The sequence below is a fragment of the Corvus moneduloides genome, chromosome Z (genome assembly GCF_009650955.1).
Source record: "Corvus moneduloides isolate bCorMon1 chromosome Z, bCorMon1.pri, whole genome shotgun sequence".
Classification (NCBI taxonomy): Eukaryota; Metazoa; Chordata; class Aves; order Passeriformes; family Corvidae; genus Corvus; species Corvus moneduloides.
The window spans coordinates 68593078-68609393 of NC_045511.1; the positions used below are offsets into that span (position 1 = coordinate 68593078).

The 16316-nt window shown below is 39.3% G+C and overlaps 2 protein-coding genes across 9 annotated transcripts in view; one reads left to right on the forward strand and one right to left on the reverse strand.

The window, feature by feature from the left end:
• Nucleotides 1–16316, forward strand: part of LOC116437867 (T-cell activation Rho GTPase-activating protein-like) — a 633784-nt gene that overhangs the window by 419714 nt on the left and 197754 nt on the right. The gene's annotated exons all lie outside the window — the stretch shown is intronic.
• APC (APC regulator of WNT signaling pathway) overlaps nt 553–16316 on the reverse strand; it is a 95707-nt gene continuing 79943 nt past the window's right edge. For 7 of the 8 annotated variants that reach the window (XM_032096149.1, XM_032096148.1, XM_032096150.1 and 4 more), the window contains 3 exons: nt 14529–14645; nt 13681–13895; nt 553–13267 (listed from right to left, as the gene is read on the reverse strand). In XM_032096149.1, the coding sequence (XP_031952040.1) occupies nt 6706–13267; nt 13681–13895; nt 14529–14645 (6894 nt within the window). In that variant the 3' untranslated portion in view covers nt 553–6705. The remainder of the gene's footprint in view (nt 13268–13680; nt 13896–14528; nt 14646–16316) is intronic. The other variant, XM_032096154.1, reaches the window with a different exon arrangement.

A 16316-nucleotide genomic window follows, 5' to 3' on the forward strand; every position in this document is an offset into this window, starting at 1 on the left:
TGCTTTTGTCAAAGTCTAAAGTGAATAGGGGAGTGTAAAATACGTATGTAAATATATATATATGTGTGTGTGTGTGTGTATGTGTGTTGGGAGTTAATCACCTTAGGTCCCTTAATAGTCTAATCAGGGACTAAAGAATTATTCATTATGGGAAAGAAAGATTTTGTAATTAATAGTCTCTGCTATGCTTATGACTGTTAATGAAATAAGCCTTGTGAAACTTTCGTAAGTAACAGAGAGATTATGGGATTACATTATGTCAGAACTAGATATTGTTTTGAGTAGTTCCTTCTAAGGTGAAACACAGAAGAGAACAGAGAACTCTACTGGTGAACCAGGTCTTTAAGCTTCTTTTTTACACTATTTATCTGAAATGTGAGTATCACCAAAAATTAAAACGCATGGGTTTTTTTAGAGTGTTTGTTCTGATATACTGAATTACTGAAGTATCTTAACAACAAATTCCTTTTTAAATGAAATCATGTTTCTAATACAGTGGAGAGACACCTAACTTTCAGCAGTAGCCAAGAAAACAATTCCACTCTGACAGGGTGCAATCAGGAGGAAATTTTATATAACACTGCAAGTAATAAATAAATTATGCATAGCAAGACTAAATTCAGAATAAGTATACTGTGAAACAAAATACATTAGAATAATTGAAGAAAGAATTAATTACAGAGTTAGGATATAAACAGTAATGCATCTCAGGCAGAAGCAAACAACAAAACTGAAGGAAAGATAATTGTGGGCCGAGTTTGTTCAAGAGAAACAACATTTACAGGTGGGAAAATTCATCTGATCTCACAGGATGACAGTTTACTTGCAGAGAACCAGCACAAGCTTTATTCATGTTAGATCCCACCAAAAAGGATGGCATTAGATATACTTTTTGTATGTATGGCTTGAGCTCTGGACAGAAGTGCATTTTGCTGAGTGAACCAGCTCCCTCTACATATTCCTGATACCCTAATTGCAATTCTACAGCCACTCAAGCAAAGGATGTTTTCACAAACAGCAAAATTCAAATAATTTCTTTAAATCTTGAAGTGGCAGAAATTCACTAATGCATAAGCCTGTAATTATGTGGAAATTTCATAAGAAAGGTAAATTGCAATCTATGTTAGGGAGGTGTTACCCAATCTTAGAGTAAGTAAACAGCACATCTGGTAAACTGAAACTTGACAGCAGAAAATTCATCTTGGCATCACAAGTTAATTGACACCTGCATTAATTATGTTGTGAACTCTTAAAGCTCTTCTGCACCACACCAAATTCCCTTGCACTTCCAATATGTAACCAAACACAACACGTAAGCAGTTAACTTACCATTCTGACTAAAAACTCAACCTTAGCTACGTAACATTTTCTATAAACACATTTACAGATACAATTCTGCATATAGGAAACTATGATGCAGGAATCTTATTTCTACATGTGATCTGAAATGAAATTAAATGTGGGCATCTCTTCTGGTTAAATGTAAAAGTGCAAAGGAGATGGCTGTGGAACCAGAGAGTGAATACACTTGGGTAATTTGGTATCAAGGTCCTCGGAGTTTTAAACATGTGGAGAAAGTCATGCTTTACATTAACTGACACTTCACTTCTGATTCACAGCTTCATCCAAATCACACATCTCATCAAGAACAAAGCTGTCGCACAGGTGGATCCAACTTTGCAAGGCATTACAGTAGATGTATGAAGTTATGTTTAGGTGGAAGTCTACACATGATCATTAGTGACGCTCTTATGGCTGTTCATACTATTTCATGAAAGCTAGATGAGAAAAGACATTTGGGAGGCATCTAGTAACAATAGAAGAGCTTGTAAGAAGAGTCTACCTAAACATTTTCCAGATTATCCCTACAATACTGACCTCATTAAGAAAGGGAGATGCGATCTCCCTCTTCAAGCCTCTTCTAGAAAACAAATAGATGCAGTAAATATTTTTACTGGAAGGATTTACTGCATTGAATTTAATATTGCAAGTCTAAAAACTGTCTCCCAGAAGTTTATATATGGTAGACTTTTTTTGGGGGGGGGTGGGAGGAGGGTATTTTTGATGAAGAAATATGTTTTCCACATCTGTACATTGATGTAATACTTCTGAAGTTAGTTGTCAGAATTTCCAGGATAAAGGACTTACCCAAACACAAGGTACTTAAATGCAAAGCACTAGAGGCCGTTAGGCAAAAATTCAGTTACAAAAAAAAAATCCTATTTTAATTTGCTTTTGCTACGTCAAAAGGGGTGAAGGTCTGAAACTTAGCATATTGGCTTAAAATTGCCTGTAATGGCTCAATCCAGTGACCACCCATAAAGGAAACCATCCCAACCTCTTTCAACCAGCACTAGCTGTTTTATTTATTTTTTTTTTTTTTTGCTGGCTCAGGTGGCACTTGTAAAACTGTGCACTGAGCAAATCCAGCATAGTAATGCAGCACTAATCCTACTACCTCCATCAGGGGAGCAGGTAAGAGGTGAGCAAGTCCATTGAAAGGTCACATAAGAGCCAGGATTCACAGCCAGGAGCATGGAATGGAGAAGAAAACTTCTTTCAACAGCACATGCCATTTCTTCAATTCTGGAAATTGTATGGATCTTTATCCTTAAGAAGAAAGAGGAAGCTAATACACTGTTACCTTCTTGGTAATACCAGCTTCTATTAGGGGGAGCAAAGAGATGGACAGCTATGAAGTACTCCAAAGTAGACATCAAATAATTCCATTTTCAGATTAACAAACAAAGGTTCTGCAGTTCTGTGGTCTACTGGTATACTTCAAAATAAAACCTCATTAATTTGTGCACAAGCTGTTCTCTCTCTGGTGCAGCTTATGTAAATTACTGAGGAAGAAAGAAAAGTACATCCCTAGGACAACATGACTGTCTCTGAAATTGTTCCTTTTCTCTCCCTCCTCCTTTACCAAAAAAGACAGAGCAGCTAACTTCCCAAAGCCATCAAAGGCTCTAGTCTATGTTGAAGAATACTGCAGCTTACTGACATTTATAGCATAAACTATACTTGTATTCTGCAGCCAAATCCTGCTTGAAACAATATTCCAGTCTCATCAGGAAACTGTGGCAAGGCTTTCAATTTTCAAGCTGTCGTATCTGACAGAATTATGAGCGTTATCTTTAATCTTTCTGGGGAAAATACTCTTGATAGAGAACTGCACATGAAAAATAGAAATAGATTAGTTCCCCTTTAAAGATTGCAATATTTAGTCAGAAGAGCTTTCACAGAAATTGAGCAGAAACCTTAATTGCAGCACACTGCAAGAAATTAAAATGGAAGCACATTTTAAAAAGTAAACTAATTAAAAATTGTGGGGAGGTCAGATCTCTGCTTTTTACATCAAGAGGACAAAGCTAGACAGTCTGAAATGAGCTTTATGAGTTATTTTTCAGTATAAACTGATTTTTAAGTATAAGTTTGGTATGCACTAGGTACGATAAGCTAGTTCAATGACAAATAAAGGTCTGAGCACAAAAAAAATTCTACCAATATTGGTAGAAAGAAAGGCAGTGCATCCCAGAAGAACAATAAATTGAGTCTTGGTTTCCTTAGCTCCTTGCTATTCTTTGTTGTGCCTTGACATAAATAATGTCCTCTTACCAGCTGTGGCAACTTCATACTAATGAAACCAAGGAATGAGAGGTTATCTTTAGCAGCATAAATCAAATCTGACTATCATGTATCTAGACATCATTAACAAAATCCAAGACCAAATATACTTATTGCAACCAGTTTTCATGTTTCTGATTTTATGTTTCTGGGATCTGTTTTTTAGTTAAGCTTATAGAATATAACTTTATATCCCCATCATAAATCAAACATCATGGATGTCTTTAAATATTCTGAAAGGCTCTTAGTGGATACTAAGTATTTTAGATAAAGAATCAGAGAAATGTAGATCTGGAAGAGATTTGAAAAGATCACCCATCTCTGCACACAGGCAATATGAAATATACTACAGTCCATCCCTATGAGATGTTTCATAAACCTCTTCTTAAAACTTCTATAATGGAAATTTAACAACTCCCATGGGAAGCATATTTTAGTGTATCACTACCCTTATAGTTGGAAAGTTTCTCTAGCCTGTCTTTGCTACAAATATAGGTTTACTTAAGAGGATACTAAGAGAAACTTTCCAATTATAATGATCATGAAGTATCCCCAAGTCTATATCGAGAAGCCACTGCAATTTTCAAAGACATTCTGGTGTTTGATACGCATACAATTATAGTTTTTTTTATCTTCTGATTAAAAAACTGATTCCAGTCATTTTTCAGTTACAGAACTGAAATCAGAATTTCTTTTCTGCGACTGAGTTTAATTCTTAAATTGACAGGACAAATACGTAATGCCGGTGTTAAACAACTACTGTGGATTATGTAGTATATTTTTCTATCAGTTGTTAAAAACCCAGCAGAAAATAATAATTTAAAAAAGAAATAAAAAGAATCACAACATTCACAACAAAAGTGGTCTTTCATTTAAAACTCAAGAATGGAGTTCTGTATTCTACTCCAGCAGGAGTCCTGACTTTGAACACGACATAATCCGTTTTTTTTCATCTTTAAAAGGACACTAATATTAATTCATATTAGAAGTTCAATGAAGATACTATATGTAAGATATTTCAAATGCTAACATGAGGAGTGCTGCTTCTTAATAGGTTCACCAGGTGATGCAGGAACATGGCATGTCTCTAAGCAAATCTGACAGGAAGCAAGGAACAAAAGAGCAAATAAGATACCACTTCTGCCAAACAGGTATTTTTGGTAGTGGCTTTTATATAAATTGACTTCTGTCTTCTGATAGTGTCTCGATTGTGTTTGTACATCAGAACATGATCTATAATGAGTTCAACTGAATCATTTCAGGATCAGAAGTACAAAAGCCACAGAAGTGATACACTCTGCAACTGTGTTAAAGCTACCATAAAGGTAAGTTGCTCTATTTCAGGGCTTCCTGAAATCAGGACATTCTGACACATCAGTTATTTAGAAAGCTACTTTAGAACAGGCCAGTTGAGATACAACAAAACTGATCTACCATTTCATTTCATGGTTTGTTCAAACATGCACAGAATGGTTCATGTTCTGTTCTCTCATGTTTCTACTGTGAAGTAATCCTCATCTAAATCCAGACTATATTTATATTTTTAAAGCACAAATCTGCTTTTTTCAGCATTGTTCAAGCACAATCTATATTTGCATCAAAAAGGCTTGAGGCAGCAAATGTCATGTTTTGCATAAAATTATTTTTCTACTATAGTAACAAATTTCCTGCTGCCATGGGATTCTTGCGATACTTTTCCCTTCATAATTTTTAAAAAATAAATTAAAAAAAAGCACAGAGAGCGCAAATAGAAGCAAAATTTCATCTTATAGTCACTATTTCACATTCTACATTATATCCCCAATCAAAAAATGCTTTGTTTTACAAATATTATTTGTATAGATACAACATTGTTTCAGGCTTGCAGTCATGAGAACAATTATACTGCGTGGCTACTGGAAATACCCTGCCTTTAGCCTTGTTATGCACCTGAGATGTGTGAAACTGTCTCAATTACAAATATATTACAGAAGATCTAGGGCCTGATCCTGCAATGTTAAAAGCATCCTACAACAGCCACTTGCCAGTGATAAGGAAGAACTGATATTTGAAGGTGCAGGATTATCCCAGATCAGGCCTTAAGTGTTAAGTGCATACAACCCCATTATACGGTGACATCACAAAGTAAAATCCTGTATTTTTATGCAATGCAGAAGTAACACACACAACTTACATATAGTAATAATTTATTCTGAAATGTTCATTTTAGTCTCTGTTGAGACATCACCCACGTCTCATTAATAAAAGAGCAGCCATCTCACCTCAAATACCAGAATATACAACAAGTTACAGCATAGCAAAAAAATTCTACCTACTTTAAGATAAAATCTAATTCAGGTAAAATAATTTTGTTCAAGGTTTTACAGTTACACAGTTGTTTTTTTGTTTTTTTTTTCTTTTTCAGAGCACAAAGATAGTGTAAATTGTTACACCATAACTATCTATGCACATTATGTGACCACAGAAATGTTAATCGTTACTTCATAAAATGAACCATCAGTTCCATTCATGCAGAAAAGCAGGCTAGGAAAGCTTGTTCAGAGGAAACCATATTACTGTGAATTTCACAGCCACATGATTAATTATTGGGTTAGATGAACTCACAAATACTAAACATGAGTATATTTTTTTGCATAAATAATACCAATTCTTCCCTGATGTAGTTTAGTTGGTCTGTAATCTAGAAATTATTGATAAAGCAATATGACTGCATCATTTCCATCAGTGCTATTCCATGATTTCAATGACATGCAATATTTAAAGGATAATGGGATGGGATGCACATTAAACATGGGAATACATGTTAAACATACTGTACAAATACACTTGCGTTAGCAATTTTATTCCAAACTGTCAGTCAGGTATTCCTGCAAAATATCACCAGTGGAGACAAAGTATACTATCAAATATGGCTTCCAGAACAAGGACCATCTAACAAGAATCAAAGCTATTTACAACAAATAAAAACAACAACAAAAAAAAAATCAATCCCCATTTTTTTTTTTGTTTCATTTGAAACAAAGTTTCTAAGTAGCTGCTGTATATAATACATCAGTTTTATTTATTTTTTTGTTGCACTTAAACAGAAGTTACCAGGTAAGAGCCAGAGTGACGTTTAGGGCTTTGTGTTCCACTGGAGTCAGTGTTTTCAGACTTAGTGTCGCGTTTCTTGGTGCTGTTATTCACCGGTGTTGGAATCTGTGATGGCCGAGCAGAACTATTGTCCACGCTGCTCTTCCTGCGGCTCGGGTTGTAGTTGAAAGGAGTGACCCTTGCTGCCACAGCACCGATGGGGGAGCTGTGCTTGCTTGAGCTACTAGAACTGAATGGAGTACGCTCACTTACAGTACTTTCGTTAATTTCTGGTGCAGGAACAGGATTATTCTGCAGAGGCTTTGTTTCGGTGCCTTTCTTGTCTGGACTGTCTATCTGAAAGAAAGAGTTCAGACGGTTTTCTAAGCCAACAGTACGAACAGAAACACCTCCATTCCCTGGGGTTTGCTTTTCTTGAATCTCTTTAGGATCTTTACCATTCATACCGCCTTTCTCTGAAACACTGTCAATAACAGGGGGAGTATTTCCAGTTGGGGACCTTCCAGATCGAGGGTTGTTAATTGGGCAGTCCTCTATCCTCACCCACACATCCTCTGTCTTAGAGACAGCTGGAGCCATCTGATAGATGAGGGTTTTGGAATCAGAGCCATTTGTGGCAGCCGAAGAAGAATGCTGAGGATCATTCATTATCTGAGGAATTTCATTTTCTTTTATTTTTCTCCAAGTACCTTTTGCTGGTGCTTGGCTTTCTTTACTTTGCTTGTGTCCAGAAAGAGAACCTCCATGCTGCTTTTCATCTTCACTTTTTGCCTTTTCACTGGATTCTGAAGAAGCTGACAGGATTGAGGAGGAACTTCCAGTTCTTCGCCAAGTGCTTACACGAGGAAGTGATGAGGAATGCTTACTGTGTTCACGCTTCCATGTTCCTGATCTATTGATCAGCAACCTAGAGGGACTCTCAGAATGGGAACGAGCTATGTCATGACGCTTTGCTGGTCTTCCATCATATTCTATAGTAGGGCTCTGATTAGGGGCTAATTTTCGCCAACCACAACTCTGGGCAGGTGAATGAGTGGATAACGACATATCAGGAAGAGATGGACTTAAAACTGGGGTCTGTAGTTGGGACCTTGTGGGAGAGTCTGGCCTGGAAGGTGACAGAGATTCAAATGAAGCTGACTCTTCTAATTTCCGTCTCAGAGTTGGGCTTGGAGCTTCTTTAATAAAAGTTGACTGACGAACAAGAGCAGGTCTCTCAGATCTGTCAGATTCACTTCCACTAGACTTTGTGGATGACATTCTGGATAGGTCAGTCTTTTTGTTTGATCCACCAGTGCTGAGAGCTTGGTTTAACCCCTTTGAAGCAGACTCACTTCGTGGAATGCTACTGGTACTCTTAGGTAAGGCAGTTTGCTTTGTAAGGTTTTGCTGGCTCATCTGCCTGCCTGGTGGTGTGTATGACATTCTACCTGAACTTGAGGATTTAGTTGAAGCTGTACTAGGAGATGATGTTCTTGGCAACTGTGACAGTTTGTTGGGAGGACTGATACCATTTCTTCCTGGGGAAATTGAGTTTCGTCCAGGAGATTGCAGAGGCCTACTTAATGGCTGCTGCTGAGGTCTAGAAGGCGTGGAGTCTCTAGATCCTGATCGAGAAGGCCCTTTACTTGATCCACTCTGGTTCAACCCTGATGGCTGCCTAGTCACAGGAGCTGGCTCAGGTTTCACTGATGATTTGGCTCCTCTTGGAGAACTAGTCAAACTTTGGCCTTCACTGGGACTCTTGGAGTTCATGTTTTTGAGTGGGGGTCCTTTTTTGGCAACAGGACTAGTACTTGAAGAACTATTTCGAACTCCTGGAATATGGATCATTGTTCTACCACGTGAAATTGAAGGCACACTTGTCTGTTGTGGTTGCTTCAAACTTGAGACTTCTGAATTGGAGCGAGCTTTTCCTGTGATCATACTTTTATACACTTTCTTCCCTCCTTTGATTCCCCTACTTTCTGATTCTACTTTTTTACACTCCAGTGTACTCTTCTCTCCTGGCTTAATAATTCTTGGACCTTTATTACTAGTGAAAGGTTTTTCTTCTTGGTCTGGGGTTAGATGAAATGGTGACCCTAGAGAAATACCAGATTTTAATGAAAGGATAGAGTCAGAGTCTGATGAAGCTTGTCTAGACAGTGATGCAGCAGCTGCAGCTTGATGCAAGCTACTAACTATAGAATTTGCACCTTCTTGTATAGCTTTCCAATCAAAGTTCTCCGAATCAGGTGAAAAACCATGTTCTGAATCTGGTCTCTGTATCTCTCTCAAATCCAGTGTTAAATCTTCTGCTAGTATACCACCTGTATTTCTGGAATTATTTTTTTCACCATCACTCTTCATTCTTGAGGGCTTTTTCTTTTTAGGCATAGCAGAACTAATGCATTCCTGCAGAAGGTCATCTTCTGAGTCAATGCTAAGAGAACTCAGAGAGCTGTTTCTAGAGAAGCATACAGGAGTATCTTCAACATGAAATGATTTAGGTGCATAACCAGAAGTCTGTGGTCTGTTGGATTCCACCTGTGGCTCAGGAGCCTCTGGACGTTTTGCAGGTTCCCCTTCTTTGTTGTTATTGTTTTCTTGATCAATATCACTGAGGGAGCTAAGAGACGAATTGCGAGAAAAACAAACAGGCGTGTTTTCAATAGCAAAATTCTGCATTTTCTCATCTGTAGCTGCTCCTCTGTCTGGAATATCTTTAGTTGACTGAGAGAAAGTTTTTGTCTGGCTTCTGCCCGCTGGGTGTTTTTGACAGACTTGTGTCCTGCTACTTGGCTGCTGATTTGGAGACTGTTCGGCATTAGAGCTGTCTTTACTTTCCGTTTCCTTGCCTTCTTTTCCTTTTCTTAATTCTGCCTTCTCCCTTGAAAGGTCAACATCATCATCATCAAAATCTAAAGAACTCAGGGAATCATTCCGTGAAAAACAATAAGGAGTTCCCTCAATAGGTGTGTAATGATGAGGGGAATCAAATGCAAAGCCTCCTCTTACACGCTCTTCATTATTTGGCAATTTGTCATGAAAATCTCTTGAATTATTTTTAACGTTCTGTTTCTTTGCATCTCTGTTCTCTGGATAGCCTCTTTCATTACTAGCATTGCTTTTAGGCTCTGTGCTTTTTCGCACACGTGCTCTGTACTCATTGTTTTGGGAAACAGGCTTTACCGGTGATGTTGGCTTCTTTTTCTCACCTTCTGGTTGGTTTTTGTTACTTGGAGATGAAGATGCTTGTTGAATTTGATCCATTATCTTCTTCACTCTGAAAGGTTTGTGACTTTTTCCTTTTGGCATAGCTGAGTTAATGCACTCAGCCAAAATATCACCCTCTTCTGTTTTGTCATCATCCAGGCCCAGGGAAGTCACAGCTGAGCTTTTTGCTCTCTGAGAATCGTCAGTACTTCTGCCTTCTGTAGGAATGGTGTCCCGCTTTTCAAACTCCCCCGACTCTGCTCCCACACCCACATTGTCTGCATTGGCCAACTCACTTGGTGGGGATTCTATGGTCAGGTCACTCAGAGATGTAGCTGTTGAAAAATTTATTGGTGTACCCTCAACACAATATACTCGTGGCATATCATCTCCTGGAGTAAAAGTCACATGCTTTTGTGATTGCAGTCTGCTTTGTGAAGGCAAAAGTTTGTAAACTGGCAACTGGCTGGGCTTTCTGGCTACAGGAGGAGGTATTTTTGGAGCAGATGCTTGAGAAGGCTTTTTGGCTTTACGTGAAGACTTTGTTGGCATTGCAGAAATAATACACGCTTCCAGTATTTCAATATCATCATCAGAATCATCCAGAATGTCTTTTTCTGCTTCAGCTGGCTTCTCTGCCTTCTTCTCCTGGTTATCCTTTGTATCATCTGACTGTTCAGGTTCTGTTTCATTTCCATGCTCATTTTCATGAACTGGAGGCATAATTCTTAACTCCGCATCTTTCTGTATAAATGGCTCATCAAGGCTCAGAGCACTCAGGCTAGAAGAGCAAGAAAACCCATCCGGTGTGCTTTCTGTGGCAAAATGTAGTAGGGTATCAGCATCTGGCAGTACCTGAACTCTTTGAACAGCTGCATTTACAGCTGCCTGTCTAGGACCAGGCTCTCTCTTCTCAGTAGTAGGTGCTTTTCCTTTAGGTACCTCTCTTTTTACTTGAACTCCTTGAGCAGGTGGGGGTGTTTTACTTCTGCTTGGAGGCATTGTTTGTCCAGGGCTGTCTGGAAGGTCACTGGGACTTATAATACCACTTACTATTCCACTGCAAGGCTCACTTTGAACTGAACTAGCAATTGAACGGCTTTCAAAACTATCCAGGGAACTTACAGAAGTACATCTGCTAAACATGAGTGGGGTTTCCTGTACATAATGTTCTGGTGGACTCTTAGGAGTTTGGGCACCACTCTTTGAGGGAGATTTGGCACCTGAAGAAAATTCAACAGCTTTATGTCTAGAGGAGTCAGAAGGAGACAAGCTAGAAGTCTGAAGTCTAGTGGATTTTGTTCTGATGTGTTGTGCTGTTGATGCAATTTCACTTGCTGTACTTTCTGTAGGCAGAGTCCCACTGTTTTCCTTCAGTTCTGCAATCTGCAGTGTATTACTGGCATCTGTGCCACGTGTGGATTGATCACGTCCTATTTCATCTTCAGCTGATGACAAGGATGACAAAGAGCTGCACCTTGAAAAACATATTGGGGTATCTTCCACGCAGTAAGTTTGTATAGTTTCCTGATTAATAGAGGGAGTCTTACAGGAGGCATTCTTCTGTGAATGGCCACTTCTACTTTGTGCAGAGCTTGGGTGAAGCTGGTTCTGCCTCTTTGATCCAGCTGAGGGGGCTGATGTGCTCCCACTGCTTGGGGGAATATGGTCAGTTTTATTGAGCTGCACTGAAGAAGTCTTTGGAAAAGTGAAAGATGGCTTCTGAGAAGGTGCTGGAACTTCTGTCGAATATTTTAAACTATAATCAATAGGCTGATCGACATGATGTTCCTCTTCATTGTACTTTATGCTGTAATTAGTTGGTCTGTCTTCCTCTTCATGTTGTTCCTCCTCAGAATAACGTTCACTATAGTTGGTTGGCTTATCATCATCATAATCATCAACCTGGCACAAGGACTGGTTTACTTTCTGATTCATTCCGAGAGCTGGGCCTACTCTGTTCTGATCTGAGCCACTGGATCCTCTTGATCTAAAGGAAGAAACACACTCCTGCTGTCCAAAAGGTGTCTGATATTTCATGTGTTTTTCATCTCCACTTTCAGTGTACACAGGGTAGGTTGCATTTTGGTTCCTTGGCTGTCTTTGCTCATTTTGTTTCATTTCATCATCTATTATATGCTTAGGCCTTGCCCATCTTTCATTCTGGGAGGGACTTTGCCTTCCAGAATTTAACTGCTCATCTGAGTATTTAAGACTATAATTAATAGGAGTGTCTAGTTCTCCATCATTGTCATCCATGTGATTTGCACTATGAATCTTGTGTGCCAAGTCAGCTGGATATTGGCCGTAACTACAGAATTTACTTTCATCATCCTCAGAGTAAGACTCAATGGAAGGCTTCATTTGGCCTCTTTTACCATAGCCGTCACTGCTGCTGACACTATTTAAACTATCATTTGAAGCTCTTTTGTATTCCATTTTTGTATAAGGCACAGGACATGTCCTGTTCGAGTTCTCAGACTTAGGAAAGTATGTATTTGAGTGAGTATGGGCAGAGGCAGATCTCCTCTGGGCGTTTCTGTCTTCTGTCAAACAGTGTAGTTCAGAAGTGGAACCAGAACTTCTGTCTTCTTGTGGAATGTGCATGCTTGTGACTTCTTCCATAACTTTGGCAATCTGAGCTGCAGCAGTAGAAATCTGCATTCCTATTCTCTTAGAGGAGTTCCCAGTATTCTCTGCAGCTTGATGATAGGTATTTAAAGCTACTGTTCTATCCCTTTCAACACTCCTGTCTTTCTCAGATCGAGAATTTTCTGTGTTTCCTCTACTGGAAGAGGAGGAGCCAGGCAATACCGTAGTATTTACATATGGTGAGAGCACAGTCATATTGCCAGCATTAAAGCTCTCCGACCTGCACACCCCATCGTCATGGCAGGTGCCATCCAGGACATACTCACTGTATATATTTTGCTTATGTCTCTGCTTATTGCGGTGAGATGCTTTTGGGCTTAAGTTATCAATGTTGTCAAAAGTCTCTGATAAATGCTGAGCATCTAATTCTGCTTCCAGTGCCTTTTGCTTTCTGACATGGAGAGATGGAAGGCTTGATCCTGGAGACATAATGTTGGCATCCTTGTACTTTGCCGGCCTGTTTGCCATGAGGTTCCGTAGAGCGGCAGCACTACCCATGGCTATCATTTTGTGTTTTGAGTGAATCAGGTTTTTCAGCATGCTCACGGCTCCCATGTCCCACAGTGCCTCCTGATCCTTCGCATTTCGAGCAGAGAGGTTCCATAGGGTCCCACATGCGTTACTAACTATTGTCAAACTGTGTGACTTCAAGTGTTGTAATAAGGTTTGTAAGCAGCTGTTCTCTCGCAAGATTTGCCTGGTGTTGAGTAATTGAAAACAAACATCTGTAAGTGGCATTTCAAAAGGGTAAGAGACAAAGCAAAACAGAAACCTATTACTCTAGAAACAAGTTCTGCCTTTAGAAAGGATAATCAAGAATTCTCCAGTGTAAATAACTCGTATTTCCACTAGCTTTCATCTGAATGCTAACCAAATCCTATTACAAATATGAATAGTTAGCTTTTAGTACAGTTCATCATTAACAAGCAGCAGCTGTTAATCTGTTTGCATATTCCTGTTATGTAAGTGAAATACCCAGCTTATCAAATGTACTACAAATTAACTGTTTTTAATTACGAAATACATGCATTTATATTAAGGCTTGATCAAAGAAAACTGTCTATTAAATATACATATGGAACTGCTAAAAATTGTCAGAAATGTACCTACCTGTGGTCCTCATTAGTAGCAATTAGGCTAGAAACATTTCTTAGTATTCCTCCTCCACTTTCTATGATGGCTAAAGTGTTTGTTTGGCTCCGGTATGTCAGCGTGCCGACCAGAAATGCAAGAGCACCATCAACAGCACATATGTCAGCTTTGTTCCCAGTGCAGTGTGCTGACAAATTCCATAAGGCACTCAGAACGCTTTTCAGGGTGGATTCCTAGGAAAACAGCAACAGGAGAAGTTTTCAGCTATTGACCTGACGCTCTCAGAAACACATTAAGTTCGCTTCAGAGCTGTGTACATTCCAATTCTGCGCTCTGGGGTAGTAAGCTGGGTGCAGGGAGCAGTGCACACATATTTTGTTCACTTTGCTCCTTCCTTCAGCTATGGATTTGGTACTGCCTGCCCCAGAGGTTTCAGAAACACGTGCCACAATACTTGTTTGCTGCCACAATGATAGAAAGGGCTTGAAGACCAGTTGGCAGGAGACTCTGGAATGGAATATACTTCCATCTACACAACAAAGTGGTATCTCTAACTAACTGAAAAGAACTTTATTAAATGACAAAATTATAAGAAAGACTATTTCAACAGCACAGCTCATGAAACTGAAAACCAAAAGTGGTCAACCCTCATAAATAAAATTAGACCACTACTAGCTTTGGAGGTGTCATTGCTCCACTGTGGTCTGCTGCTATGTTAAATCAAACTCTTCTTCAAAGCAAGTTACCTGAACACCATCAACTGTTTTACTAATTGCTGCTATCAAAAATGGTCAAACAATATTAGTGCTTTGTGTAAAATAAATGCAATCTCTCAAAAATTCGATTTCATCACTTATAGACGATACCTTCTTAACTTCTAATGCACATTCCATCAATGCTTTCACACTTCCAACTTCTCTTAGAGTCTTTTTACTGTTTACATCTGCTCGCCAGGACAAGTTCCTCAACACACTTGCAATGACCTGCAAAATGTGAAAGAAAAATAACACGTTTCAAGATAAGATACTTCTTTAGCAGGTTATCAGACTTTCCTCCTGGACTTATCAAATGCTATGAATAATTAACAGTGGTCATGTTCAGTTACTGAACTAAAATTTGCTAACACCTGCTTTTTGTTGTGTTAGACTGCTCTAACGTTTCAGCATCAAGTTGATCAAAGGTACTGGCTTTTGTGTGCTGGTACCTAAACCAGAGACCTGAAATCAGGTTCCCTGCTTCCCACAGCAGTAGAAAATTTGGTCAAAAAATACAGATTTTTCTCTACTCTCATGTCTGTTCTAGAGTTATGTCATCTCAGGGGAGAGATTAATATAATATTTTTCTCAGCTTCCCCACTTAGAAAATAGAACAATAATACTTGTCTGTCTGTCAGACGGTATGATTATTTTGGTATTTATAAAGCTCTTTAAAGTATTTTAAAAATACACTGTGCCTTTTATAAGCAGAATAGTTATGTCCAGAAGATGTCCTTGTACTTGGCAGCATTTAGACTGAGGTAGGTTGTCACTGTAGTGGGCAGTCATTACACATTAAACTCCATCCACTCACAAGCTGCTGTAAGCATGCATATCCCTCATGAAATGAATTTTAATAGAAAACTTTTAGCTGTGAATGTTCTCATGGCCACAGAAGTGCATAAACTTTTCACGTTACGTAGTGAATGCTCCCTTGCTCACAGCCACAGTGGAGCATGGAGATCCAGCGGCAGATGGAAGAGCCCAGGAACACCACAAGAGCCACCAGCCTGTCAGAGCCCACCTCAACACAGCCAGAGGAGCACAGGAGCCCAAAGACAGGTGGGAACTGTGCCCTGTCCACGCTCTTCCCAGGACTCTCCCAGTGGACCCACTGCCCCGTGGCCCAGGTGTGACATTCAGGGGAGTCAAACGGAGCAGCTCTCTGCCCCTTTTGGACTGAGGCAGCTCAATCCACAACTCCTGGCCTGGAGATGTGGGACACTTTATGGGATCCAGGGGAAGAGCATTCTGGAATTGTAGAACACTTACTGCAGGATGGCAGGACGCAAAAGTTTCAAAGGCAGGAAAACAGATGGATCAAGGTCATCTTTCAGCACAGGGGACAGAAAGGCACAGTGACATCTGAACAGCTGACAGGCTTTTTCAATTGTGTGGATATGCCTTTTGAGTACAGACAGTCCCATATTCTTACTAAATCCGATTTATAACTTGTCCTGAGTGAAGGACTTCCTGCTGTGTGTCTGTGTGTGGTGTCTAGGTGCCAGTAGCTGGAGGCACCCCAGGGGTCAGAGGGCCCATGGGGCTGTGATTCCCTTTTCAAGAATACTCAATACCTGTCCTAAAACCACATCACAGAGCTTATCCAATAACCCCTATTGTAATTCTAATATTTTCCTCAATTGTAACTAGAAAGCTCTTCCTGTAAAGGAGAGAATATTTTGTAACCAGCATTTTAAGAGATAAGGTCGATTTTATTTAAAATTGTTCTTTTATCTCGTGATTCACTCAGACTGCAAAGGAAAACAGTGGTTTCCTTTCAAAGAGCTGTTCCACTTTGTATACAATAAGCATTAAAGTTGACTATAATTTAATATTTAATAATTTTACACAAGTTCCAACAGTTCTGCTCTTGCAGTTCTGAGGATTACCCTAAGC